Raw genomic sequence first — 24,550 nt, 5'->3', positions numbered from 1 at the left:
TATGTTATGCTATTCCCAGCTGCTATCTACAATGGTGATTAGGTATCATGGATGCAATTGTGCTATTAACCTCGTCATACCAAATGCCGAGCAGTGCGGGGTGCAACACGTGGATGATCACGGATCGCTTCAGCCTCCACTTGAAAAAGTTGAAAAATCAACAGTGTACTGCAACTTTACTTGTACCGCTGAAGTTGACTCTCTAAACATTTGACTAGAATACATTCCACGACAGACAGAACGAAATGGGAAAACAAGGCAAATCCAAGGCTAGCAAAGCAGCCAAGCCTGCTCGACCAGCGCCATACGGGAAGAAGCCAAATGTAGAAGTCAAATTCGAGGGCGTCTCTTCAACTTCATCCGTCAAACCAAACGCCGCCGAGTCCAGTAAAACCAAGAATGTCAAAGTGATAAATACCAAAGCGGACGCGAAGAAGCATTCCACTGAAGCTCAGCCTACATCTTCATCGAAAGATAAAGGCAAATCAAAGGCTGTGGAAGCAGTCACTGCCCCAATATCAACCCCTTCATCAAAGTCGACATTCGTCATCATAGCTGGAACGTACGAGAAGCTGCTATATGGATTGGAAGGATCATATCCCGATCCTGCATCGTCGAAATCAAGCTTAGAACCTATCTTTATCTTCCCTGCGCATCTGGCTTGTGTGAAAGCGGTCGCAGCGTCAAAGGGCGGGAAGTGGCTGGCTACTGGATCAGAGGATGAGTTTGTCAAAGTCTGGGATCTGAGGAGGCGGAAAGAGGTCGGTAGTCTGAGTCAACATACTGGTGAGTCGCTCTCAACAGGCTTGATTCGCTGCCTTATGAGGGTATTGAATCTCTCACATGACTGTAATGAGCTTGGAGGCTAACTGGTTTACGAATGCACCGTATCGACTCAGGCTCAATAACGTCTCTGCATTTCCCAACATCTTCTCATCTGATCACCACGTCAGAAGACTCAACCTTGTCCTTATTCCGAACGTCAGATTGGGCATTACTAAAGACATTGAAAGGCCACTCGGGTCGGGTCAATCATGTGGACGTTCATCCGACGGGCAGAGTAGCGTTGAGTGTAGGTAAGGATAATACGTTGAAAATGTGGGATTTGATGCGAGGTAGAGGAGCGGCAAGTCTGCCTTTGGGAAGTGGTAAGTGCTCTACCAACACGAGCTCGCACTCGGAGACGTATACTGAAGATTTTACTTCTGTAGAAGCCGAAATGGTCAAGTTCTCTCAATCCGGCACGCATTTTGCGGTGTTATTCCCTCGGAAAATCCAGATTTATTCTTTGGTCAGTTCCGTTCGAGCAAGCCATGCAGTATTCATTGTCAAGCTGACACGAAAGTATATCCTTATCTATATAGACACTCAAACTTCTGCATACGCTTGAGACGAAGTCGCGTTTCAACACATTGACATTTGCGACTCTCCCTTCGACGGGCGATGGCGAGCAAGAATACCTGTGCGTCGGCACTGAGAAGGGGGTAGTGGAGATCTATACGATCGAGGTTGGACAAACAGAAGTATCGGACGACAGCGACGAAGACGAGGACGAGGAAGAAGACGAACCAACGGCAGCCGAGACGAGCGAGAAGAAGGGCTCGGGTGCTGAAGTCAAGAGAGTCGGAACTCTCGTTGGTCATACCAACAGGTGAGTCAGGTGTGCACTGTGTATATGCAGGCGTTATGCTTAGACCTGTCTGGACGATATAGAATCAAGTCGATATCCGCATTGCAGTTCGTCGTACCGGCTGAAGATGGAGAAGAACGACCGACAGTCTTGCTCACGACCGTATCGTCGGATGGGCTCATCAATCTATTTGATCTATTCTGGGTGGAAAACGCACACGATATACAGGGTGAAGGAGAAGCTAATACTCGACAACCGGATGCATCTTACAACACGAAGGGAAGTCGGTTGACTTGTGTGTTCATCGCCGATGGACAAGATTTGAAGAAGAGACAGAATATACCAAAGGCTACTGCTCCGGTAGATGAGGCAGAGGACGAGGAAGAGAGCGAAGAGGATGAAGAAGATATGTACGAGTCTGGCGAGGACGGCGAGGATGATGAGGAAGAGGATGAAGATGATATGCAAGTGGAGTTTGAGGACGAAGAAGAAGACGAGGGAGAGTACGAAGACTGAATGCGGTATATGGTGCCTTTACTACGAGGACGGAAGAACCAACATGCATTTTGCATGACATGACTTTAGATAAAGGCATAGTAGAGTGACAATGACGATGAGAATGACGAAATGCCACAATCATGCAAGATGCGATTGTGTGATCGGTGATACGGGAATAACTTTATGCACCCTTTGAATAGGGATTGATAAATGTTGCTCTGGTCTGATGCCTTGTGTGTGATTCAGGGTAATTAGTTGAACTACGTACCTTTTTTGATGTTTTGATTTTATGATTTTTATGGTGGCAAACGTAGAGTATATATAATGACATGTTGAATTTCTTGTTCTTCCGGCGAATCCCCCCTTCCCCTCCACTTTTCAATCTTTTTTCAATTTCCACCATCCACCTTCCATCACCAAAAAATAAAATAACCCGTACATCAACATACAACGGTCATCACCGCCATTGTCATTGTTATTGTTACTGTTATCGGTATACCCAACATCGTCATAGAATAACCGATCGACTATCTTATACATCAATAGTAGACTTTGATTAGTCCTACTATACATACCAGCGACCTGTAGACTTGTCTTCGAAAGTGGAGTTGGATTCAGGTGAGCTACGGCGCTTCAACTGTTCCCCCCATCTATCTCTACACACAGTTGAAAGAAATTGGGGATTGGGATGCATTGTATGACGTCCAACTCAAGGGATATGCGCTGACGATACGTTTCTTTCCTTTTGCCTTTCCCCGTCATTGCTTGACACCACCACTGCCTGACAACGACCAACTCATCTTCGGCTATCCAACATCTCGTCATCTCATTACTAACGCCTTCACCTCATACCAGACTCTTGGGCCCACAGTAGCAATGTCGCAACCAGAAGAACCTTCCTCTGTACCTCCTCCCCCTCCTCCTGCCGAGTCTATACCTCAACCTCCAGCTGCTGAGGCAATTGCAGACAAGCCATTGCTGAATCCTCTTCAATCCGATGCACATCCTGCCGCTTCCACCGTCGTCGAACCGCCTAAATCTCCCAATCCTGCCAATCCAGCTACCAACGAACAAGGAAATGCAGCTGCAGATGGCGCCGATGGAACCGCTTCGAATGGACTACCATCGAATGGACTACCATCTCTTGCCCCTCAAGCTCCAGTCGAGACACCCGCTCTTCCTTCTCCTCCATCGGAACCTGCAGTAGCCGCACCTAATACATCTGAACAACTTAGCAAATCCCCTCTTCCTCCCGACGCGACAGTCCCTCCCACCCCGCGCGCAGAAGACGAAGCCCCGCCTACCCTTCCTCCCGATGCTATTCCGCCTGCCGTGCCTACCCCAAGCGTAATCACCACGGAAGAGCAAGAGGCTAAAGGCGGGATCCTCGGAGTCAGTGAGCAAGCATCTCTGCCAACCCCTGGGCCTGAGGAATCAGCTCAAACGCCTGTAGTGTCGGCCGCGGAACCGACCGCAGAACCCATAGATGTGGATATGGACAAGCCGGTAGAAGGTACACCGGCTGCCCCAGCTCTCCAGTCGTCTCAGTCTGATGGCAGCTTGAAACGCTCGGGGGATAGTCTTGAGGACGGTAGAGACGAGAAGAGGTTAAAGGAAGACTCAATACCTAACGGCACTCCAGTCCCCCAAACGAATGTTGCTCCCACCTCGACTCCAGCACCTCAGGAAGCCTCGGCACCCATCGCTCCCCCTCAACCCACTGAAGCTCCCTCTGCCGTTCCCATTTCAAGCGACAATGCTCCTCCGCCTACTCCAGCCTGGCTGACATACCAGCCACCCGCACCACGCCCGTCCGGTCCGACGACTCCCTTAACGCTGCACCAACATAAACACCTACTGAACGCCGTACGAGCTTTGAAGAAAAAGCCCGAAGCGGGACCGTTCCACGCTCCTGTCGATCCCATCGCGCTCAACATCCCCCACTACCCTGACATCATCAATACCCCGATGGATTTGGGCACTGTCGAGACGAAGCTGGTCGTTAGTGACCCACGAGGCCCGCCGAAAGACCAGAGCAAAGCGAAGAAGTGGGACACCAGCAAAGGATCATATGGCAGCTATAGTGAAGTCGTCGTGGATGTCAGGCAAATATGGGAGAACACGAGGAAATTCAACGGACCTGTTCACTTTGTCACCGGGTACGCCGATAAATTGGATATCGCCTTCGAGAGCGCCCTGTCGAAAATCCCTCCCGAGGTGAGTTTTCCTGTTGTGATCTTTTTCGAATCTTCCGGCTGATCCCTTGCAATGCAGCCTGTTATCGCCCCTCCACCACCCCCTACGGCAGCCAGGGTAGCTACTCCTCCGGCTGCTACTCCCGTTGCTGGTCCTTCCTCGACTAGACGGGCCTCCATTTCTCAACCACCCACCATACGACGAAGTTCCGATGATTCTCGACCGAAGCGAGAGATTCACCCTCCTCCCTCCAAAGATCTGGCGTACGAGGAAACAGCCGGATCCGTTCGAAAACCGAAGCGACGAAATGACGTTCAACTGCAATGGGGACTCAAGGTTGTGAAGAGCTTGGAAACGGTCCAAAAATTCTACCCCGCGGTTTCGCCCTTCCTGTATTCTGTTGCAGAGATCATCCAACTTATACCCGAATACACCTCGGTCATCAAGAAGCCGATCGACCTGCTTCAGATCAAAGAGAAGTTGGAGGAAGGTGTATATGACGATGTGCACCAGTTGGACAGTGATATGAAATTGATGGTAGCCAATGCTCAAAAGTTCAACCCGCCCGGAGACCCTGTATCTATTGCTGCGACGCAGCTTCTGCAGATCTGGAACGAGAAATGGCAATCTCTTCCGCCCAAGCAAGAAGTCAGAGACTCAAGCGAAGATCCCCTTGCTGATAACTACGAGGATGACGGATACCACAGCGAGGAAGATAGTGAGTTGACTTGCCAATATTGGTGACCTAGCTGACCTCGAATCAGGCAAACAACTCAAATCGCTCGAAGCTCAAGTCTCAAGTCTCAACGACCAGATCTTCGAACTCCGAGCGAAAATTGCCAAGGGGCGAGCTGATCGACCGGCCAAGTCTGCTAAACCCAAGCACGCCAAATCAGGCTCGAACGCACAGCAACAGCGTAAACAATCCAACGCCGCCAAGCAGTCACCAGGTGTCAACGGTAATGGTCACGGCGCACAGTCGTCAGCGAAAAAATCCAAAAAGACCAAAGAAGTTTACAGGGATGAGGATGAGGACATGGAATCAGAGGATGAGCCATCGAATACCATCACTTTGACCCAGAAACAGGAACTGGCAGAAAAGATCCAGGAAGCCGATGGTAACACGCTGCAAGAAGCTATCACCATTATCCAGAAGACCACCAACCTGGGATCGGTAAGTCTTTGTTTGGACACGCGATTGCCATTGTGCTAATATTGGTGTCACAGAACAACGAAGAGATCGAACTTGATATCGATTCTCTGCCTATCGCGACTCAAATTCAATTATACAACCTGGTTTGTAAACGAAAGGCAGGAGGTGGTAAATCTCGAAAGTCGGCTGGAACAGGTCCAACCAAGAAGCAATCGAAGAAAGCTGGTACAAAGAGAGGTGTCAACGAGAGGGAAGAGGCAGAACGAATTAAAAGGATGGAAGCTCAATTGCAATCCTTCGATTCGAGACAAAGTGGTGGTGTGCCTCAGGCTAGCTACGAAGAAGGTGAGAGCAGTTCTGAAGAAGAAAGCTCTGACGAGGAGTAAGGGAGAAAATCGCATCGTTGTATAGTAGAGAGAAGTGGACAATCAAGGTTGTACATAAGGGGAAGAAGAGCAAAGAGGTGATTGAGGTAAAGAGTCACCTGCCCGTAGCGTAGTCAGTAAAGCAGTACATTGAGGTGGATTGATGAGATGATATGAGTACAGTATCATTATACATATCAAACATGCAGATGTGTAAATCAATAAAGGAGAAACTTACCGTCACGTGAACGCCTCTGGAGGCTGGGCGATGTCCCCACAGTTGCAATCAGGGATCCTGTCAGCGTATGTCTGATTCAACAACCCCTTTCTGCGAATTCTAGCAAGTTGTATACTACGCCTCAAATGTAATACAGTCGTTATACAAGGTCGGAATCCGACACAGAATGAGCTCATCAATCCGCTCTCGTCAGAAAATGTCTGGTTGCGCCATGCAATTCGCTCGCCCTGCATTTTGACCGGGAGACGGGTATCACAGGTCTCAGCCGAATCAGAATCAATGCAGGTTCGGTTTTTCACGACAGATGTGCAATCCCTGCTACAAGACAATTCAGACGGACGACCGAAAACAGAAAGAACCAGGTCATACATGGATTGAGAGCGGTCAATCTCAGGTACAAATCTTTCGAGGTGAGTATCCAACCATGTCGGTTGACCTCCGACTCAATTGATTCAGGATATCTGAAGCCTCCTTCGTCTCACTTATAAGCAGGGTACAACACTTAGTGAGTTTCCCGCTACTGTATTCAAAGACAAGGCCCACTGATACATACGACTGACTCGCTCATTCAGCACTGAAACACAATCTCAGTCACTCAGTAAGACATTCATCGCGCGTGTAAGCAAGACAACGAAAAACTCTGCGCCATGACAGTTGAGAGTTTTCGCACATATATAAGCCCCGCTAGCTCTCACTCGTCTTCTGATTTTCCTTCCTCAACCCAAACCCACTCTCCTCACCCAACACGCATATACCAATCCAACTAAAGGTTTTCTGCAAACAGGTTTTGACAGAATCCTTTTTACTCACACGCTAGCAGCGATCAATCACTGTCTTTACTCGTACCGTTAACGTATATACACGACTGTGTTTCATAGGTTTGATACCTTTTGATTTAGTTTAGTGATCATCGCTTATATCAGACGATCATCAACTCGACGTCCACTATCATCGAATTCAATCTACTTGACTTGACCTGTTCCATCAGCTTGAAGCTTGACGAGCGGACTACGTTTATACGATTACGAATAACGCCAACGAACGGATAGTTAAAGCTTGAAGCATTTAATTATCGATCAATCAACCAACCTAAAGACAACAACAAATAGATCAATTCACTTTGTATTCTATTTCCAACGCTACTAGCCTTTCCCGAACACCTTGGATAGAAACTAGACAAGATGCCTTCCTCCAGCAAGATCATCGCTCTCTCCCTCATTGCCGGTGCTTCCGCTGCGCCTTTGAACCTCTTCGGTTCCTCCTCTGCCTCCGGCAAAGCCTCCGCTTCCGTCGATGTTAGCGCTTCTGTCAAAGGCGCTACTACCGCTGTCACCGACATTACCGGTTTCACCAATGCTTTCGTACGTCTTCCCAACAGATTCATTACCCCTTATTGCAGCTGATATCCATCATTCTGTGCTACAGTTGAGCTCCGCTACTGGAGGTGCCTTCACCGCCGTCAACAAGGTCGAGAGCCAGCTCGGGTCCACCATCGGTGTCGCCCGAACCATCGCTATGAACACTTGGGCTTCTGCACAGTGTCTTGCTACCCACAAAGACATCAAGATGTGCACCGACATTAGTGCATACCTTTCTGCCGTCTACTACGCCTTCGAACAAGGATGGTCCGCCGCCCAGCTCTTCGCTGCTCTCGGTATGGACCGTGTCAACCAGTTCGAAGCCTTGCTCAAGACCTTGTGTTCGTACGCCGACGCGTCAAGCACTTGCACACCCCTCCTTGCCGCTTGGCCATCGTACGTCGAGGCTATCGCCAAGCAAGAGATCAACGCGGTCCACCAAGCTACCTCCGCCTTGGCCGCCAACGGTATCCTCACCTTCATCGATGCCGCCAACATGGGCACCAACCTCGTCTCGGGCCTCACCAGCGGGGTCACCGCCGCTGTCACCGCCGCTGTCAACGCCAACGCCAACGCCAATGCCCAAGGGATGCTTGGTGTCAATGTGATGGGTCTCCACTTGCGAGACAACGCCAATGCCGAAGACAAGCGATTCTTGGGATTGGAGAACCTTTTCGGTAACAAAGCTACCGCGGCTGCCGCTGCATCCGCGTCAGCTACCGTCACAGCCACTGCTGCTGCTTCCGCCTCAGCCACGGCCACGGCCGCTGCGAACGCCCAAGCCCAAGCTGGTGCCGCTCTCAACATCGCCAACCTCGTCCAAGCCGCTGGATCTCTTACTGCTGGAACTGCCGCTCAAGCCGGTGCCGGTGTCGGCGCTGCCGCTGGTGCAGGTGCCGGACTCATCAGTGGACTGACCGGTAACATCCCTGTTGTCGGTGGTTTAGTCAACGGTCTTCCCATCGTCGGAGGCGTAGTCAACACAGTCGAGGGAGTCGTCAACCACCTCCCAGTCGTCGGCGGCGCAGTCCAGACTGCCACCGGATTAGTCGGAGGTATCACTGGTCAAGCCAACGGCGCTGTGGGCACCGCTGCTAACCTAGTCGGAGGGATCGCTATTCCAGGCCTCCTTTCTCTCAACGGCCAAGTCGGTGCTTCTGCCAACGCGGCCGCTAATGCGGTCACCAGCGCCGGTGCCACAGCTAACACCGGTCTTGGAGCCATCACTCACGGTCTTCTTGGTTTGAGAGATCAAATCAAGTTTCCCCACGTCGCAAACGGTATCGACGATCTCGCTTCTGAGATCTTCGAGGGTGACGCCTTCGCCCACTTCTCCGCCGACCACAAGCGAGACTTGCTCTCCGGCTTACTCGGCAACCCTACCGGTATCCTCAACGGCCTCCCGGTCGTGGGCGGGCTCACCAACGGTCTTCTCGGTGGCGTCCTCGGTGGACAAACCACCAACGGTCTCCTAGGTGGTATCCTTGCCAACCCCACCGGAAGCGTCGGTGGAGCAGTCAACACTGTCAACCACCTTCCTATTGTCGGTCCTATCGTTGGCAACACCGTCGGGTCGGTCCTTGACACTGTAGGTCACCTCCCCGTCGTTGGTGGCGTAGTCAACACCGCCCTCAACACCGTCGGAAACACCGTCAACGGTGTGCTCAACACCGCCACCCACTTGCCTATCGTCGGTAATGCCGCTGCTCAAGCCTCTGGAGCGATCGACAACACCGCCAACGCCGGTTTGAACATTGGCCAAAACGATATTTCCCTCGGTATCAACGACCACACCACTGCTTCTGGTGGAGTAGCCGCTTCTGCCGGTGCTCATCTCCGACGAGGTCTTCTCGACGGTCTCCCCTTGCTCGGTGCTCTTCCAGTAGGAAATATCGTCAATGGTTTGCCCATAGTCAGCAGCCTTCCTATCGGAAGCATCCTCTCTAACCCTGTCGGTACAGTCCAACAGACCGTCGGAAGTGTCCTCTCTAACCCCGTGGGCGCTGTCCAACACACCGTTGACTCGCTCCCAATTGTCGGCGGACTCTTACACGGTATCACCGCCAACCCCACTGGCGCTCTCAACGGTCTTCCCCTCGTTGGCGGTTTAGTAAACAACCTTCCTATTACCGGTGCTATAACTGCCGGTGCTCAAGGAGCTGCCGCTGCTTCTGCCGCCGCCAACAGCGCCTTGAACATCGGTACCGGCGCCATCGGAGCTACCGTCAACGGTGCTGCTCAAGCTGCGGGCCAAGTCGCGGGTCAAGCCGGTATCCACCTTGGTCAACGGGACTTGTTGGGCGGTCTCCTCGGCGGTGTTCTCGGTCAATCCTCTACTTCCGGTCAACAAGGATTACTGGGTAACAACCTCCCCATCGTCGGTCCTCTGGTCAACGGGTTAACTTCCAACTTACCTATCGTCGGAAACCTCGGAGGTGTGGTCAACGGCGTCACTGGAACCGTGGGACAATTGACTGGAACGTTAGGAAACACCGTCTCGGGATTAACTCACAACCTCCCCATTGTTGGAAACCTTGTCGACGGCTTGACCCACTCGCTCCCCTTGATCGGCGTCAATGCCGCTGCGCAAGCTTCTGGACAGGCCAACTCGGCTACCAACGCTGCGTTGAACCTCGGACAAAACGGTTTGGCCGCCACGTTGAACAGCGTTACTGGGTTGGCTGGCGGTCTTTTGGGGTCTGCTAACTTGCACCTCTAAGTGCTGTTAGTTGGCCGAATGATTGAGTGATTGATGGACGATTCAATTAGTATGTTATGATTCGGATGGACAATGCGATCGATGATGATGATGATGATGAATTTGATATTTTCGATGATCTACTAAAACTTACTACACACCTGCTCTTCAATTTGGGTTTCCGCACATTTCACATCAACAAAAACAAAAACGTCAATAGGATAATCCTCATCATTATATAGAGATCCTGCATCGCATTGTATCTTGTATCCCACTTGAAAGCTTCGAGGGATGCAAGAGTTGTTATTTCGATAGAATGTCCATCTGTGTATATGTATCTATATGCATTTGACTATTACTATCGAAATCAATCTGTGACAAGATGCCCAGCTGGATACTCGAGATATATCTGGCAATACCGAGAATATCGATTGAGTGAGTCTGAGTCTCCTCATTCTCTGCTCGAAGCGACACATGGTGTCCAGATCCAGTGCATTTGATTCCGACATGACCATCAAATACCACCAAAGGATGAACTGAAAGTGAAAGTGGAGGTCAAAGGGATAAGAGTGAATGAATCCCCCCGGAAAAGGACCGAGCGGTCCGATTGTTCCCTTGGTTCACATGGGTCTCTCACCATAGATACCATTTTGATATCGCTTGAAAGATCCGCTATGACATTTGAGCGGACTTTCGGATGCACCTCTTGGGCTTTCGTTGCTTGTTGCTTAGGCTAATAGGCAAGCCGCCGGGATAAATGAGAAAAGGAAGCTATTTATCGAAAGGATACCGGCGTAATAGCTGATCACGAAGTACCAGTACCATTCATTTTTACCCTGAATCCCAAATACCCCCATTTCAATTACATCACTCAATTACTACTGTACTGCTACAAGGAAAGGTCATTCCGATTTCACGGTCCATCTTTATAAAACTCCCCCCTTGGCCTCTAACAACACTCAGCCAGTTGGACTTTTTTTCCTTCTTTCACCTTCCACGCATTTATCTATCTTTTCATCACTTCTTTCTTCTCTTAGCTGAAAAAAAATCAATTCAAAATTCTACCTTCACTAATCAGATCAATTCGCCCAAAGGCTCTAGCTATCAACCTCAACACAATGACTCAGACTCACTTCACCCTTTCTAACGGTAAGAAGATCCCTTCCATCGGTCTTGGTACAGTGAGTCAACTCTCGCCTTCATCCCATCTCTTCCGCTCGATCGATCGATGCTGACCAAGGTAAATCGTATAGTGGCAATCCGCGTAAGTTGGCTGTAACAGTGTAAGAGGAGCTTCAACTGACTGATAGGTAAACATGCAGTCCCGGAGAGGTTGCCAAGGCCGTCGAGTACGCTCTTAAGGTAAGAAATTTGTCTTACTTCTCTTCGCGAAAATCAGTCACTGATCCTCTTCGATTCTTAGAACGGATACAGACACCTTGAGTAAGTTCATTCGCTCCGATCGGGGTTCGCATCGAGAAATCGGCGCTGATGATCAACTCGCATTTCTCCTCATTCCCCTAAAATAACCCCCATCACGCTCGATCTCGCCTTCCTCACACTGTATCCTTGATCACTCACCGCCCCACTCGCAGCTGCGCTTGGGCTTACGGAAACGAAGCCGAAGTCGGACAAGGTATCAAAGCCTCCGGTGTCCCAAGAGAAGAGATTTTCGTCACCTCGAAGCTCTTCGAATTGCACCACCACCCAGAACACGTCCCATTGGCCATCAAGGACACCTTGAAGAACTTGGGTCTCGAGTACCTCGATTTGTACCTTCTCCACTGGAACGTGAGTCACATGTCTCCCTGTGTCGAGCACGCCCCACACAACCAATCCCTACAGACGAGATCTTGTGCTATATCTGTGATGGCGGGATTTTTATCCCGCTCACCGAGAAAGCAGGAATGGGCATCGAGAGTTACGTCATTCAGCGTTTTCGATGCATTACACCTCCCAACAGAACCACAGAATTCAGATCCCGTTGAAACAAAAGGCTGATTGTCCTTGACCCGCAACAGATCAACCTCGAAGTTGATGCTCCCGCTGGTGTCCTCCCCCAAAACGAGCACCGAGTCAAGGGCTCTTCCGGTAAATTCAAGCTTGATGTCGCCCTTTGCGATGATGTTACCCCTACCTGGAGAGAGATGGAGAAGGTGAGTTACACTGGGACTGCCCACTCATACAGAGGGCCTCAACTGACTGACTCCTATTGCAGCTTGTCGACCAAGGTCTCGTAAAATCCATCGGTATCTCCAACTTCAACATCAACAGAACCAAGAAGCTTCTCAAAGAAGCTAGAATCAAGCCTGTTGCTGGTGAGTCGATCTGATTGATTCTGGATCGAGACGAGACGAGCTAAGTCCATCATCTACATTCCAGACCAAGTCGAGCTTTCCATCCAAAACCCTCAACCAGAACTCGTCGCATGGTTGAAGAAGAACGACATCCTTCCTCAAGGATACACTCCTCTCGGTGGTACCGGCAAGACCAACTTGCGAGACAACGCTACCGTCAAGAAGATTGCCGATGTCCACGGTGTCCAAACCGCCAACATCCTTCTTTCATGGTTGGTTGCTCGAGGTATCAACCCTCTCCCCAAATCCGTTACTCCCGAAAGAATTGCCAACAACTTGAAACTCGTCGACCTTACCAAGGAGCAATTCGACGAACTCGACGCTCTTTCCAAGTCTCACCCACAACAAAGAGTGTGTGACCAATCTGACTCTTTCGAACCCACCTACGACATCTACCAAGAGAATGACCCCGAGTTCTCTGACAAAGTCCAATTCGCCAAGGAGCAATGAATTGCTCGGACTCCGAGTGATGTAGGCATAGGTATTCCAGGGTGGAGAGAGGGACGCAGTAGGTTATAGAAGTCAGTAAAAAGTATATGTCAAGCAGATATAACATGCATCGTTGTGTGTACAACGCAAGAGATCTTCATTATGGTGCATCAGGCGCGAGGATGCTCTGTCTAGATAGCTGGTCGGCACTACTGCACCAAGCACAAAGACTCGTCTATATTGGCATCATATTTCGGCTTTGTCTCTTCTGGCAACAACTACGAGTGATAAAGCAATTGGGCCAGAATTAGCTATCAAACACATCAAAGATCTGTGAGAGGCGCAGGACATACATTGACCATCCTAGCGTGCATGGGTACAGACACGCCTCCGGGAAAAGAAGTCCCTTCTGGGAAGTAGCTAATATGCAGGTGTCAGCCCTGGATTAGATCATCTGTAAGGCGGACTCATTGACTCCTGCTCACCCTCCGTATTTGAGGACTGTCATCTCTGGCATCTGCGCACCGAGAGGTAATATACTATCGAAATGACAATTAGTCAATTTAGGCTGTTTATAGGCATAGTGGATTGCGTTGTTGTCATGGTGCCAATTGCTTCTTCAGTCAGTCGTCAGTCAGTGTGATTCAACTCACGTTCCAGCAGGAGCATAGAACCCATCAGCTTTTGTTTTCAGCACGTTCTTCAAACAAGCGTCTTCGTCCTGTACGAGTGCACGAGTGATGCGTTTCATATCAGTGTTCAGCATCATCAATAATGGACATTCAGTAAGTGCTGGCTGGTGAACTCTGCTCTCTGGTCTCTGTTCTCGACTTCTGACTTCTGACTCCTGACTTCTGACTTCTGAGACACAATCCGTCCGTCCGATATATATTGGCATACATAGCGTAATGACGAAAATTTAAAGCTTGAAGGGGAGAAGGACAAAAGTACCCACAAACTCGACATTCGCCCAAGCAGGCCTCCATTTCCCCTCTTCGAACCATTTCTTCCCGGTCTCATCACCGTCTATCAGCTCTTCTACCGTCGATGGATCACATTTCTTGAGATACTCTTTCCGATTACGCTTGATCTCTTCTTCCTCTTTTTTCTTTGCTTTGGCTCTCTCTTCTGCTTTTTTCCTTTCGGCTGATGAGGAGGACGACATCTCGAGATTACCTTTGCTTGATTGACTCGACTTGACTTGACTTGATGTATCTTCCAGATGATTCGCAAGTGATATTCGGCCGAAAGACAATAAGACTTCGAGCTTACTAGTACTCCCTGTATTGGTGCTTTATCAGACTCTGCAGGTTGTGAAACAACCAATTTCGTGACCATGAACGCTCATGAAGAAAGGATGTCGCGCACCAGTCGATCTGACCCTTGTACTGATCTTCCTTTTCTCAGGTTCAATTTGGCTGGACAAAGACCTGCAGATCATTGAGCCCTCCTTTCATCTTTTCTTATGGGTAAAATGTATTATCCCGTCGTGTACATCGGGCACAGGACTGCATGACCTGCGACTCGATCACGCGGACAGCCATGGAAAGTGAGGTCTCACACCCGAGATACATGGGCGGATCAGTATGGTCCGGGGTGAAAGACGATCTGTCCGAGTGTCCGAGATAGCAGGTTGTTTGAATTAAATTCATTGAATTGTTCACTTCTTTGTATGTACAACAGAAACGCTTCGCAAATTGACGTAGGCATTGAGAATTGAGAATGCAATTGACCTTCGGATCAATCTCGCACGGTGTGTTCGGAGCTGATCATCCCCAAGTGACCCTGACGCCGTCCCGGAGATCAACGTCATGCTTGACGAAGCATCGCCTTAATTGACCCGCTAACCGGAATCGTCCTCAGGGGCTATCCCCGGAATGTGTCACCGCCCCGATCACTTACTCCACAAGATTATTACGATTTTACATGTTCCGCATCTCACTTGACCTAGAGGCTGTTTCGTCGGAAATCCTTTCATCAGGTACAATACCTCTCGAAACTAGATAGGACAGCAACACATGCTTCTTCAGCCTGATTTGCATAGGATGAGGTAATGCGCTGTCGGAGCGTGGAATGACTCTTCGGGTGTCCGACGGGGAGTGTGGTGCAGTATTTGGGTATTTCTTTTGCTTCTTGTATATACACTCGTCGATTGTTCGGTTTCGACCTCGTTACCATCGTCTTCACGATATATCAACTCATCTAATTCGCAACCACTGCTACTACCACCGCTTACTATCACAAATCGCATATTACCAAGTACACAGATTCATCACTCACAATGATAGCTAAACTCATTCTTCTCCCTCTCCTCGCCACCTTATCCCTCGCCAGTCCCGTCCATGTACAACGAGACGCTCAAGCAGGCAAGCGAATCCGCTCCTTGGCTAGCCCCAACCTCTGCGTGACAGTCCAGAACGGATATGCAGCGTACGGTACCCGAGTCGCTTTGACAGCTTGTTCTCAGGGATCTAACGGTGATGGATACTTGGACGAATTCCAATATTGGTCCGTCACGGGTCCTCAACGAGGTCAGATCAAGCTTTCCTCGAAAGACTACATGTGTCTTGATGCGGGAGACGAATCGAACGGTGCGGGAATAACGATCGAGGCGTGCGAAGATGGGAAAGATAGTCAGATTTGGACTGTTGGCACGACTGGAACGGGCAGTCAACCTAATTTACAATTATCTGTTGGATCTGCCGAGAGTGCGTCCACCGTTCAACTTGAAAATATGTCTCCTTCTTGATACCCTGATGGATGATATGCTGATCAATTCCATTTCACTGTATATAGGTCAATGTCTCGATGTGGTGAAAGATTCTACGCCTGTGCAAAGTAAACCATACGGTTCAGAGAAGGATGCTCAGGTGTGGTCGTGCCATACCCAAGATGGTAACACAGCAGATGCTATTCAGGTGAGCTAACCCACTACCTTCAGTTGCAATTATTCGAATTCTTCAAAGCTGACGTTTAATCGTCGTAGCAATTCTTCGAACTTGCGACTGCTGACGAATAAGGTAACGGAGATAGGAGAACATCCCAATATAACTATGATCACACGGACATTGCCACATCTGTATAATGCAATGATGCATCGATGAAGTAATCTATCGATACACGAAGCGCCATTTTCAGGCAGTTGTTCAGCGTGCAGAATGATAATCAGCTTCGGAATGAGTATCTGTCCATATGAAGCCCGATGCTTCCCTTCCGATCACATTTAGCGATATGGCAGGTAAAAGACTTTTGTGAGCTGCGATGTGCAGAAAGTCTCTGAAGCGTCAGGCTGCACGAACTCTGATGATGCTCTCGGCCTCAGAATAACATCCTTCAGGCTTGGCAATCCGAAAGGATTTGGCATAAAGCGCAGAATATGTGAGAGGCGGACATATGGTGAGGAGAGCAGATTCTTGAAGCATGGCTCTCATGGATCGCTCGCTGTTGGAAGGCAAATTGAGGAATGTCTCAAAAGTTTAGCTGGAAGATCGACTAAAGATCATCGCCCCGCTTGAAACGTTGAAACCCGATCCGGACACGCCGGCTTCCGATAAACTTATTACCCTTGATCAGGATCAGCTCCACTAGATTGACGGATTGATTAAATCTCCGAAACTCCAATCAATAATAACTCGACGCACCGCTTTTCATGTCCTGGAGAAGACGAAACCTCGTGATCAACGATGCATCGAGGACCACACGCACACGGATCACCGAGGAACATCAGGTCATATATGCGATGAACTCGAATCAGGCCCCCACTAGTGTGGAGTAGGGGCAGCGCTTGATATTTGATCCGCTTCATACGTCCGACTCCGAGCGGGCAAGCGAGAAGACGAGATGCGTCGATGCTGTGTTGCAATGGCGAGGTCACTCGCTTGCTGAAAGATATATAAACGGTCTTCTGGTCTAAGGACAAGACTGTGAAAAAAACAACGGCCATAACACTGATACACTTCGCTCTCAAGTACAAATCACCGGTGCTAAGGATATCATCACTGCCTTTACTGAAACTTACTAAATTGACAAGTTATTTCATCACCGACGGACAACATGTTCGCCTCTTACCTCCTCGCTTTACCTCTCTTATCGTCCCTCGCACTCGCTTCACCAACTCCTCAAGTGATGAAGCGACACGACGGGGCCGGATCCCAGATCCGATCAGTCTCCAACCCCAATCTCTGCGTCACCGTCCAAGGCGGAGCAGCCTCTCATGGTGTCCGACTGGGAATGACCGGCTGTTGGCCCGACTGGGAGACTTTCGTTGACCTTCAAATTTGGTCCGTGATCGGTCCACAAAGGGGTCGAATTGATTTAGTGGAGCATACCAATTTGTGTATCGACGGAGAGGGTGTCCAGAATGGAGATGAACCCAAGTCGGAGGAATGTAATCAAGATTATTCCCAGACGTGGGACGTGGAGAAGTTGGATAATGGTTATTACAGATTCAAGATTGATGGTGAGTTTGACATTGATGCCTCCCTTTGGGGCTATGCCGATACATAAACACACTTCCTCCACTCGACTTCGACCCGTACTTCCTCTTTTTCCCCCTCTGCCCCACCTCAGACACACGCGGACATGAGCTGATGATTGATGCGTTATTGACACGCAGGACAATGCCTTGATGTTGAGAAAGACTCGACTCCGTCATACCAGAAACCATATATCTCCGACAAAGACTTGCAAATGTGGGAATGCCATGATGCCTCACACCCCGATGCCGCACAAGTGAGTGCATTCTTGTAATCCCGCGCCGAGTCGAAGATGGGCCGCTGATGAATGACTCGTGTAGCAATACTTCGAGCTTGCCTAATATGTGAAGCCAACAGAGTGACGCGTACATTTATATTTATAATGTCACCATTGAGAAACAACAGAATCAGAGGAGATAAACCCAAAGGACATTGTAGACTTTCACACTATGTAGCATATCTCATTGAATCGCCCAGAATGAACACCTGCGTGCATAGAAGCATCTTCTGAGAAAGCAGTATAGGAGCAACTTCTACTAAGCTCAGTTGGTGCCTTGTATTGACCATCCAGTGGATCCGCATCGAAGAGAATCCGTATAATGGTCGCATTGTTCGAGGTCGAAGCCGGATGCCCTGTCCTGTCAGCAGAGCCCCAGAAAAAGTTATTTGCAGCAGGTATGCAGCACGGATGACTTGTCATCAGACTGAATGACCGAGTCTCGCTCTTCATCCCCACATCATCGAGGGTAGATAGGAAAGGCCTTGGTAGATCATCTTTGAGTTCTTCTCAATCACCGCCGCATTCTGGGCAAGGAGAAATAGTAATGTCGAGAGAACTCACAACAGCCTCGGCTCCAGTGTACGTTGGTTATCATGGATTGCCTGAGAATAGCATGGGTTTGGTCAGTATGAGCGGTCTATTCCTCCATCCGTTTCACGAGAGCACCAGAGATAATTGTTGTGACCCCCCGGCGTCAATCTCCAAGGTAGACAAGCTGTTTTGAAATTCACGCACGATGCTCATCATCTGATATCATGGATGTGGAGTGCGTAGTCGATCGCCACCTCGTACCTCCTTGCGGTACACCGGAGCCACATGTGTGACCCTAGACCAAGTCAAAACTTACTGTGCGTGGTGTGAAGTGGTGCAAGTCTAAGATTATTAGCTCGTCAGCTATTGTCTGGTGGATACCAGTGTTCCTGAAGGAAATACTTGCGGGATGGGAGTGTTATCAGAGCCATGGAAGTTTTGGTTGTCTGCACAATCTGCTAAGATTGTAACGCATATCCAGAGTCAGAAGTGTGGTATGGATACATTGCCTCTCATAGGCTATAGTACTGTAACAACTGAAGTCGCTGAATCGAGATCACTTACTAGCGCTTATCAACCTGCATAACTAACGCTCAGCGATGGGCTGCTTGACGGGCGAAGCTGAGCAAGGAGACTGGAATTGTCAGTTTCTACCGGAACAAAGCAAAAGACGAATCACGACCGAACATGTCTTCTCAAGGAAAAATCATAAAGAGAGTTAAAGATTAGGATCTCTTTCACTACCGCTGAGAAGGCGGTTACAGATAAGCCAGACAAGGTTGTAATCATGATGTGAAGGCGTGGTGTTGAGGGTCTGCGGTAGGAGAGTATTGGCGAAGGAGACTTGCTCGTACTCACCCGGTCGATTGTATTTTCTTGATGATGAAAGGCGAGGAGAACCACTGACCATTCTCTCGTCAGCTCGATGTCAGATCACAAGAGTTTTGATTAGAAGAAGTTGTTGACTTGGGTAAAGAGTCAGAAGAGGACAGAGTGTATAGAACATCATTCCAGTACATACCGCGGCAGAGACGTCGAGGATACAGTGAAGATGCAGGGTATATGAAGGCAGTATAGAAAGTAGGTCATGAGAGGATTTGAAAGACTCACCAAGGATGCGTATTCTACTTGAATTGAGTCCACGTATGTTTGACGGCATGAGATCAAGCGATTGGGCATATATATGGATTCAGCACTTTATCCATCGTAATGAACAGGATCGAGGGCGGGTCAAGGGGGAAGGATAATCAGAATCTAGACAGATATAATCTGCTTCCATGGTGAATCAAGTATTTACACGCTTTTAGGCTTGTTAATCTTATTATACTGTACTGTGCCGGAGTAGCAAGCGATGTTGTTTTCGGGACGAGGAAGAGAAGGCTGGAGTGCTTACCTCGTCTTGTCCAGGAGGGGTTAACCTGAGTGATTTCGTGAATACGGAGAGTCTCAAGATCGATCAATGGGACAGTATACTTTGAATGGAGAAGCCGAGAAAGAAGACCAGTCCGATTGATCTTCAGATTTATACAGAATATTGGTGGAGCTCGTGCGAACAATTGGTGTCAACCTCGTGTTCTGTGTGTGTCTCGTTGAATGAAACGCACAGTACGCTTCTTTCCCATCGAACATCAAAGAATTTCCTCCTCCCTTATTACACCTTTCGTCATAAGTGGATCCAAGCGCAGATCTAGATCAAGCACCCAAAGGAACGCAAATGCCACCTAGGGAGACAATAAGACGCCGCTTGATTTGATTTGTACGAGTAATTGAGAGATGTGTTGGATGTCAACATCGTCTTGGCAGGACATCTGCAATCTGTATGATCTTTTGTCCAGACTCAAATACTCGGGAACTGGATACTCGTAAATTCGATTCATAAGACATATATACAGTATACATAATTCATTAAGCGTCATGACCCATCTCAGATATATCTCAAATCCATCGGAAGACCCAAAATACTCGACTTCGTCCATATGGTATATATAAACTCAAATTACTCAAGCAACGTGAATGTCCTACCAAATAGCCGGAATCCACCTGTTCTACCATGCTTCACGGTCGAGTCCAGACTTTCACTTCCTACTCCTCGTAGCTCTAGTTACAGGTACTGACATCTCACTCTTCACCTCTTCAACCTTCTGACTTCCGGCCGAAGGGACCCTCTTCTTCGTCTTAGTCGTGATCACGGGTTTCTCCTCAATAGCATCATCGTCATTCTCTTTATTGCCCACTGCCTGTCTTCGAGAAGGCGCAGAAGCACTTTTCGTGGCGGTCGCAGCTTTCTTAGTTGTGGCAGTAGGCAATCTTGATTTAGTACTAGCAGATCGTGAACTCGCCGATTTGTGTTCTTGTTCGAATTGTTGTTGTTCAGTCTCTTGTTCCGGAAGTTGAGTTAGGGGCTTTTTACCTCTTGAAGTCGAAGTTGAAGTTGAGGGTTTCGATTTCTTCTCCGCTTTCTCTTCTTCGCGTTCAATCGTAGCTTGTCTAGTCGATCGAGTGGGGTTTGACCTGTTTCTCGTTGACTTGCTGGGTACTTCGCTCTCGACCAAGGACTGATTCTCAGATTCGATCTCTGCGGCTCCGGCGGACTTGGCTTTGGTGGATTTAGAACTCGATTTACTGGCTTTGGCAATGGGTTCAGGGTCAACCGAAGCTGTTCGTTTAGCTCTGGTGCTTCTGGATTTATGTTCGACCGCCTCGGGTACAGATTCAACGGACTGAGCCTTCGTACTTGGCGATGGCTTCGATGGCGCTTTCTCGGTCTTAGGCGCAGCAGCTTTTCGAGCAGGTAATTTGCTGGTAGGTCGGGTGGGCGCCGAAGCAGACTCGGGCTGTTCAGTCGATGTTGTAGTCTTTCGGGCTCGAGAAGGCGCCGAGACGGATGAAGCGGCAGCCCGAGGCACTTTCGAAGCTGTGATCGTCTTTCGTTGAGTTTCGGGCGGATTGTCGTCCGCGTCCGCTTTGCCCATATTTTCGGCCACATCAACAACGATGATACTGTCAATTTCTTCCTCCTCTTTCTCTTCCACTTGCTCCTCTACTTCCGCTTCTACTGCATCTTCCTCCTCTTCCTCAAACATCTCTCCAATTCCTTCGAATCCGGGCGTCTGAGCGACTTTAGGGAGGTTATACATATCCCTCACGCCCGAGAAATTCGGTGTCGCGGGAATAGCGGGTTGTCGAAGCATCTCTCTGATTTCTACGAAAGAGGGCGAAGGAGCGTTCTGCGGGGTCGCGGGGAAAAGCGTCTTCAAGCCTGACATATCTGGGGTTTTCGCGGGAAGAGCTGGTCTGAGCATTTCTCGAATACCGGTGTAAGACGGAGTCGACGGTGACGAAGGCGTCTCATATTCTGGAGATGATTCTAGTCGAGCTTTGTCCTGAGTATTCTCTTCGGCTGGAGATTCCATGATGAGATCCTCCTTCTTCGCTTTAGGGAAGATTGGGGTCTTTGGACCTCTTCCTGCCACCCTGACTGGATTCACACTCCGTGATCCCATCCCTTCGCCTACCCTTGATGGCGTGGTAGGAAGAGCGAAACCGACAGTAGCACGTCTGTCGGCCCGTTGGGTGGACTGACTGCGCATTTTACTCAATCGAGCCTTGAGGTCGCTTATCGGGGTCGCAGGAACGGTAGTTTGTTCGGATTTACCGGCCTCCGGCTCAGGCGATCGAGCAAGTAAAGCAGGGTGTGAAGGAGTGGGAACAAGATCGGCGAATCGCGTCTCGACGACAGGGTTCTTGAATCCACTTGCGGGCATAGCAGGGAGTTGTCGGGGCGTCGCAAGGGACTCTCTTCTTCTGCGAGCCTGTCCCACGTATCAGTAAAATCGTATCGCAAGCAATCGAGGACAGAACAACTCACCTCGGCACGAGAAGCCTCAGACCTTGATGGTGTCGAGAACACTTTCTTCTCTTCAGCTTCCACGTTCACCTTGGGAGAATCTGTTGCGGCCGCTGTCGCATTACGAGAGGGTTTACCCATAGATCTAGGTGGCGCTCTTTCGCCTCGTTTGAAAGTATTGGGAGTCGCTGGGAGTCGCTCGAATCTGACTGGTGGTGCACCGATGTTGGCAAGAGATCGTCTCGGGAGTTTATTGATGTTACGAGTTGGCTGAGGAGTAAAGAACTGTTTGGACAGGGGTTGTCGCTGCAATCATCATTTTATCAGTAGCCTCCTTGTAAGCCTGAAGATGGTACTTACAAGACTAGGTGTGCCTGGCAGAGACATAGCTTCGTCATCCTCTTCTTCTTTTGCAGTGACGGCGGCCGCAGCGGTGGAGTCCTCATCGACCGACTGATCAGCGGGAAGCTTTACAGCCTGCTCGTACTCTTCATACTCTTCCACTTGCTCTGCAGATTGGGCATCGACGTCTACTTCCATCTCTTCCTGGTCGTCGTCCACATCGGCGTGATCGTTGTTGATATACTCTTCTTCGACTTCAGGGTGCGTCAAAGCGAATTCGATGACCCCTTGACCAGGCTGCACCTCGGCATGTCAGTGGATACATAGTGAAGATTCGCGGGCCTGGACTTACCAGATCCAACGACATGTCAGCTTCGAACGAGTCGCGACCGCTTGATTCCGATTCGAATGAAACCTCAGCCGTCCCATCTTCCTCAACCCACTGCAACGGGCTCTCTGTCGGTGCTCCTTCTTGCTCTTGCTCCTGCTCTCTTTCCTCCTCAGACATGTCTTCGTCTTCGTCGACCTGCTTCACTGGAATTTCAGGAATGGGAGTGGTGCTCTTTCTTCCAGCCCTGGTCTTTGGACTGATACTCTTCCTTCGGGTTTCGACTTGTCCATTCTGGATTGCACCTTCCACACCTGCTTCGCGGGAATCCTGCCATACCTTTCGCGCTGAGCGGAGCAGCAGAGCTTTTCTGAGTGTAGCTGGACCTTTCGGGGTAGACAAGGCCACCCTTGCTGGTACAGGAGTGGATGCCGCTTTGGCAGAAGGTGTGACTGGCGGATTGTAAGGTGTTTCGGCTGATTCTGGAAGCGGGACTGATCTAGGAGTCTTGGGAGGTGTCGCTGGTGCGGGCGATTCTTTGGATACAGGTGAATTAGTCTTCGGCACTTCGTCTTCCTTCTCAGCTGAGGGCAACTTGCGAGTTCGAGGCACCGCACTGGTATTTCGCATTGGAGCCTTTCGGGCCAGCTGGGGTGTCATGAATGGATTTTCGTGGATTGCCTACAGGTCATGCATGTAAGCTTGCTGACGGTCATGTCGCAACGGTTAGGGCGGCTCACTTTCTGATTATGGAGCTCTTCCGCATCATTACTTTCTTCTTCGTTCACCTCGAGATAGACCTTATCCCCTTCGTCGCCATTAGCCATATCTACATTGGACTCCTCGCCATCCTTCGCTCCCTCTTGTATGACTTGCTCGCTGAGCTTAGACTTCGTGTTCCCCCGTGAGGCAGCTGGCGTATCCAAGCCTCCCAGACCAAGCGTACTCTGTCGACGACCCTTGACAGGCGAGAGAGGTACGAATGTTTTGCCCTCTGGCACCAAAGACAATCTATGCGATGCTCGTCTACGCGGCTTACTTCCGCTCGGGGAGTCGGGTATAGGTTGAGACTCGAGATCGTGAACAGCAGGAGAGAAAGGGACAGTCGGTTGTTGTTGTTTCGCAGGGCCATACTCGAATCTGAACGGTTTCTTTCGGATCGTGATCACATCGTTATCACTGAGGTCGATCTCGGCAGGAGGCTTGTGAACGCCGGCAGAGCCTCCAGATGGCGTATGAAAGAGTCCATTTGTACCTTTGACAATAACTTTCGCCTATATCCTGCACGTCAGCTTTGTTTTCCATCCGGCTTAGAGATCACGACTCACCTTGCCGCTGACGATGTCGAACGATATTTCACAGTGAAGCTTAGACACGTCAGAGTAGTACAGTCGGACCTGTTATATAATATCAGCTTTACGACCAATCTCGCAGCTGGTCATCGAGCACTGACGTCGCAATCGTAATCACTACAAGCGTATCTGTCAGCCTCCGAGCCATATGTATAGCTTTGATCACCTACCGGCCGAACGTTATGCGTTCCGCATCTAGTGGGATAGTCTGCACATCTCCACCCCCCTTCCTCTTCATGAGCGTCAGTCTACCGAAAGTCACGGGAGGCGGCCCAGATGGCATCGGCGAGCCTTCTTTGGTCCAGTCCGTCATGGTGACCTGGCCGATGAATTGCCTGTCGCTGTGGGATGCTGTATGTGATACAGTTAGACCGGATGAAGAAGGGAAATCTGTTGGTGAGTCAGCCCGAGATGATTGTCGAAAGCTGAGGATTTGAAGACGATTACTATGAGATATGTCAGTAAGCAACGAA

General features: G+C 49.6%; 8 protein-coding genes across 8 annotated transcripts; 6 read left to right on the top strand and 2 right to left on the bottom strand.

The window, feature by feature from the left end:
• Window positions 1–245: 245 nt before the first annotated feature.
• Window positions 246–2,146, top strand: I303_100379 (uncharacterized protein; the record flags this gene model as incomplete). The annotated part of the gene is made up of 5 exons (XM_018403750.1): window positions 246–786; window positions 900–1,148; window positions 1,212–1,291; window positions 1,365–1,651; window positions 1,714–2,146. 5 exons carry the CDS (start codon window positions 246–248, stop codon window positions 2,144–2,146), a joined length of 1,590 nt encoding a protein of 529 aa, XP_018266404.1.
• An 858-nt stretch (window positions 2,147–3,004) lies between these two features.
• Window positions 3,005–5,863, top strand: I303_100378 (uncharacterized protein; the record flags this gene model as incomplete). Its single annotated transcript, XM_018403749.1, has 4 exons — window positions 3,005–4,345; window positions 4,403–5,042; window positions 5,089–5,498; window positions 5,552–5,863. The coding sequence occupies 4 exons, from the start codon at window positions 3,005–3,007 to the stop codon at window positions 5,861–5,863; spliced, it is 2,703 nt and encodes a 900-aa protein (XP_018266403.1).
• A 1,398-nt stretch (window positions 5,864–7,261) lies between these two features.
• Window positions 7,262–10,157, top strand: I303_100377 (uncharacterized protein; the record flags this gene model as incomplete). The annotated part of the gene is made up of 2 exons (XM_018403748.1): window positions 7,262–7,441; window positions 7,506–10,157. The coding sequence occupies 2 exons, from the start codon at window positions 7,262–7,264 to the stop codon at window positions 10,155–10,157; spliced, it is 2,832 nt and encodes a 943-aa protein (XP_018266402.1).
• A 1,097-nt stretch (window positions 10,158–11,254) lies between these two features.
• On the top strand, window positions 11,255–12,943 carry I303_100376 (uncharacterized protein; the record flags this gene model as incomplete). Its single annotated transcript, XM_018403747.1, has 8 exons — window positions 11,255–11,317; window positions 11,390–11,400; window positions 11,459–11,498; window positions 11,560–11,579; window positions 11,732–11,927; window positions 12,158–12,292; window positions 12,355–12,454; window positions 12,519–12,943. The coding sequence occupies 8 exons, from the start codon at window positions 11,255–11,257 to the stop codon at window positions 12,941–12,943; spliced, it is 990 nt and encodes a 329-aa protein (XP_018266401.1).
• Window positions 12,944–13,131: 188 nt separating this feature from the next.
• On the bottom strand, window positions 13,132–14,087 carry I303_100375 (uncharacterized protein; the record flags this gene model as incomplete). Its single annotated transcript, XM_018403746.2, has 5 exons — window positions 13,132–13,200; window positions 13,276–13,342; window positions 13,408–13,461; window positions 13,576–13,643; window positions 13,878–14,087. 5 exons carry the CDS (start codon window positions 14,085–14,087, stop codon window positions 13,132–13,134), a joined length of 468 nt encoding a protein of 155 aa, XP_018266400.2.
• Window positions 14,088–15,203: 1,116 nt separating this feature from the next.
• I303_100374 (uncharacterized protein) lies at window positions 15,204–15,941 on the top strand (the record flags this gene model as incomplete). Its single annotated transcript, XM_018403745.1, has 3 exons — window positions 15,204–15,630; window positions 15,719–15,840; window positions 15,909–15,941. The coding sequence occupies 3 exons, from the start codon at window positions 15,204–15,206 to the stop codon at window positions 15,939–15,941; spliced, it is 582 nt and encodes a 193-aa protein (XP_018266399.1).
• Window positions 15,942–16,975: 1,034 nt separating this feature from the next.
• I303_100373 (uncharacterized protein) lies at window positions 16,976–17,738 on the top strand (the record flags this gene model as incomplete). The annotated part of the gene is made up of 3 exons (XM_018403744.1): window positions 16,976–17,381; window positions 17,538–17,653; window positions 17,718–17,738. The coding sequence occupies 3 exons, from the start codon at window positions 16,976–16,978 to the stop codon at window positions 17,736–17,738; spliced, it is 543 nt and encodes a 180-aa protein (XP_018266398.1).
• Window positions 17,739–20,283: 2,545 nt separating this feature from the next.
• I303_100372 (uncharacterized protein) lies at window positions 20,284–24,390 on the bottom strand (the record flags this gene model as incomplete). Its single annotated transcript, XM_018403743.1, has 8 exons — window positions 20,284–22,020; window positions 22,077–22,361; window positions 22,416–22,694; window positions 22,750–23,406; window positions 23,466–23,999; window positions 24,054–24,122; window positions 24,179–24,194; window positions 24,248–24,390. The coding sequence occupies 8 exons, from the start codon at window positions 24,388–24,390 to the stop codon at window positions 20,284–20,286; spliced, it is 3,720 nt and encodes a 1,239-aa protein (XP_018266397.1).
• Between the last annotated feature and the right edge of the window lie 160 nt (window positions 24,391–24,550).

The sequence above is a fragment of the Kwoniella dejecticola genome, chromosome 1 (genome assembly GCF_000512565.2).
Source record: "Kwoniella dejecticola CBS 10117 chromosome 1, complete sequence".
Classification (NCBI taxonomy): Eukaryota; Fungi; Basidiomycota; class Tremellomycetes; order Tremellales; family Cryptococcaceae; genus Kwoniella; species Kwoniella dejecticola.
This window is presented reverse-complemented; position numbering and strand designations above follow the sequence as displayed.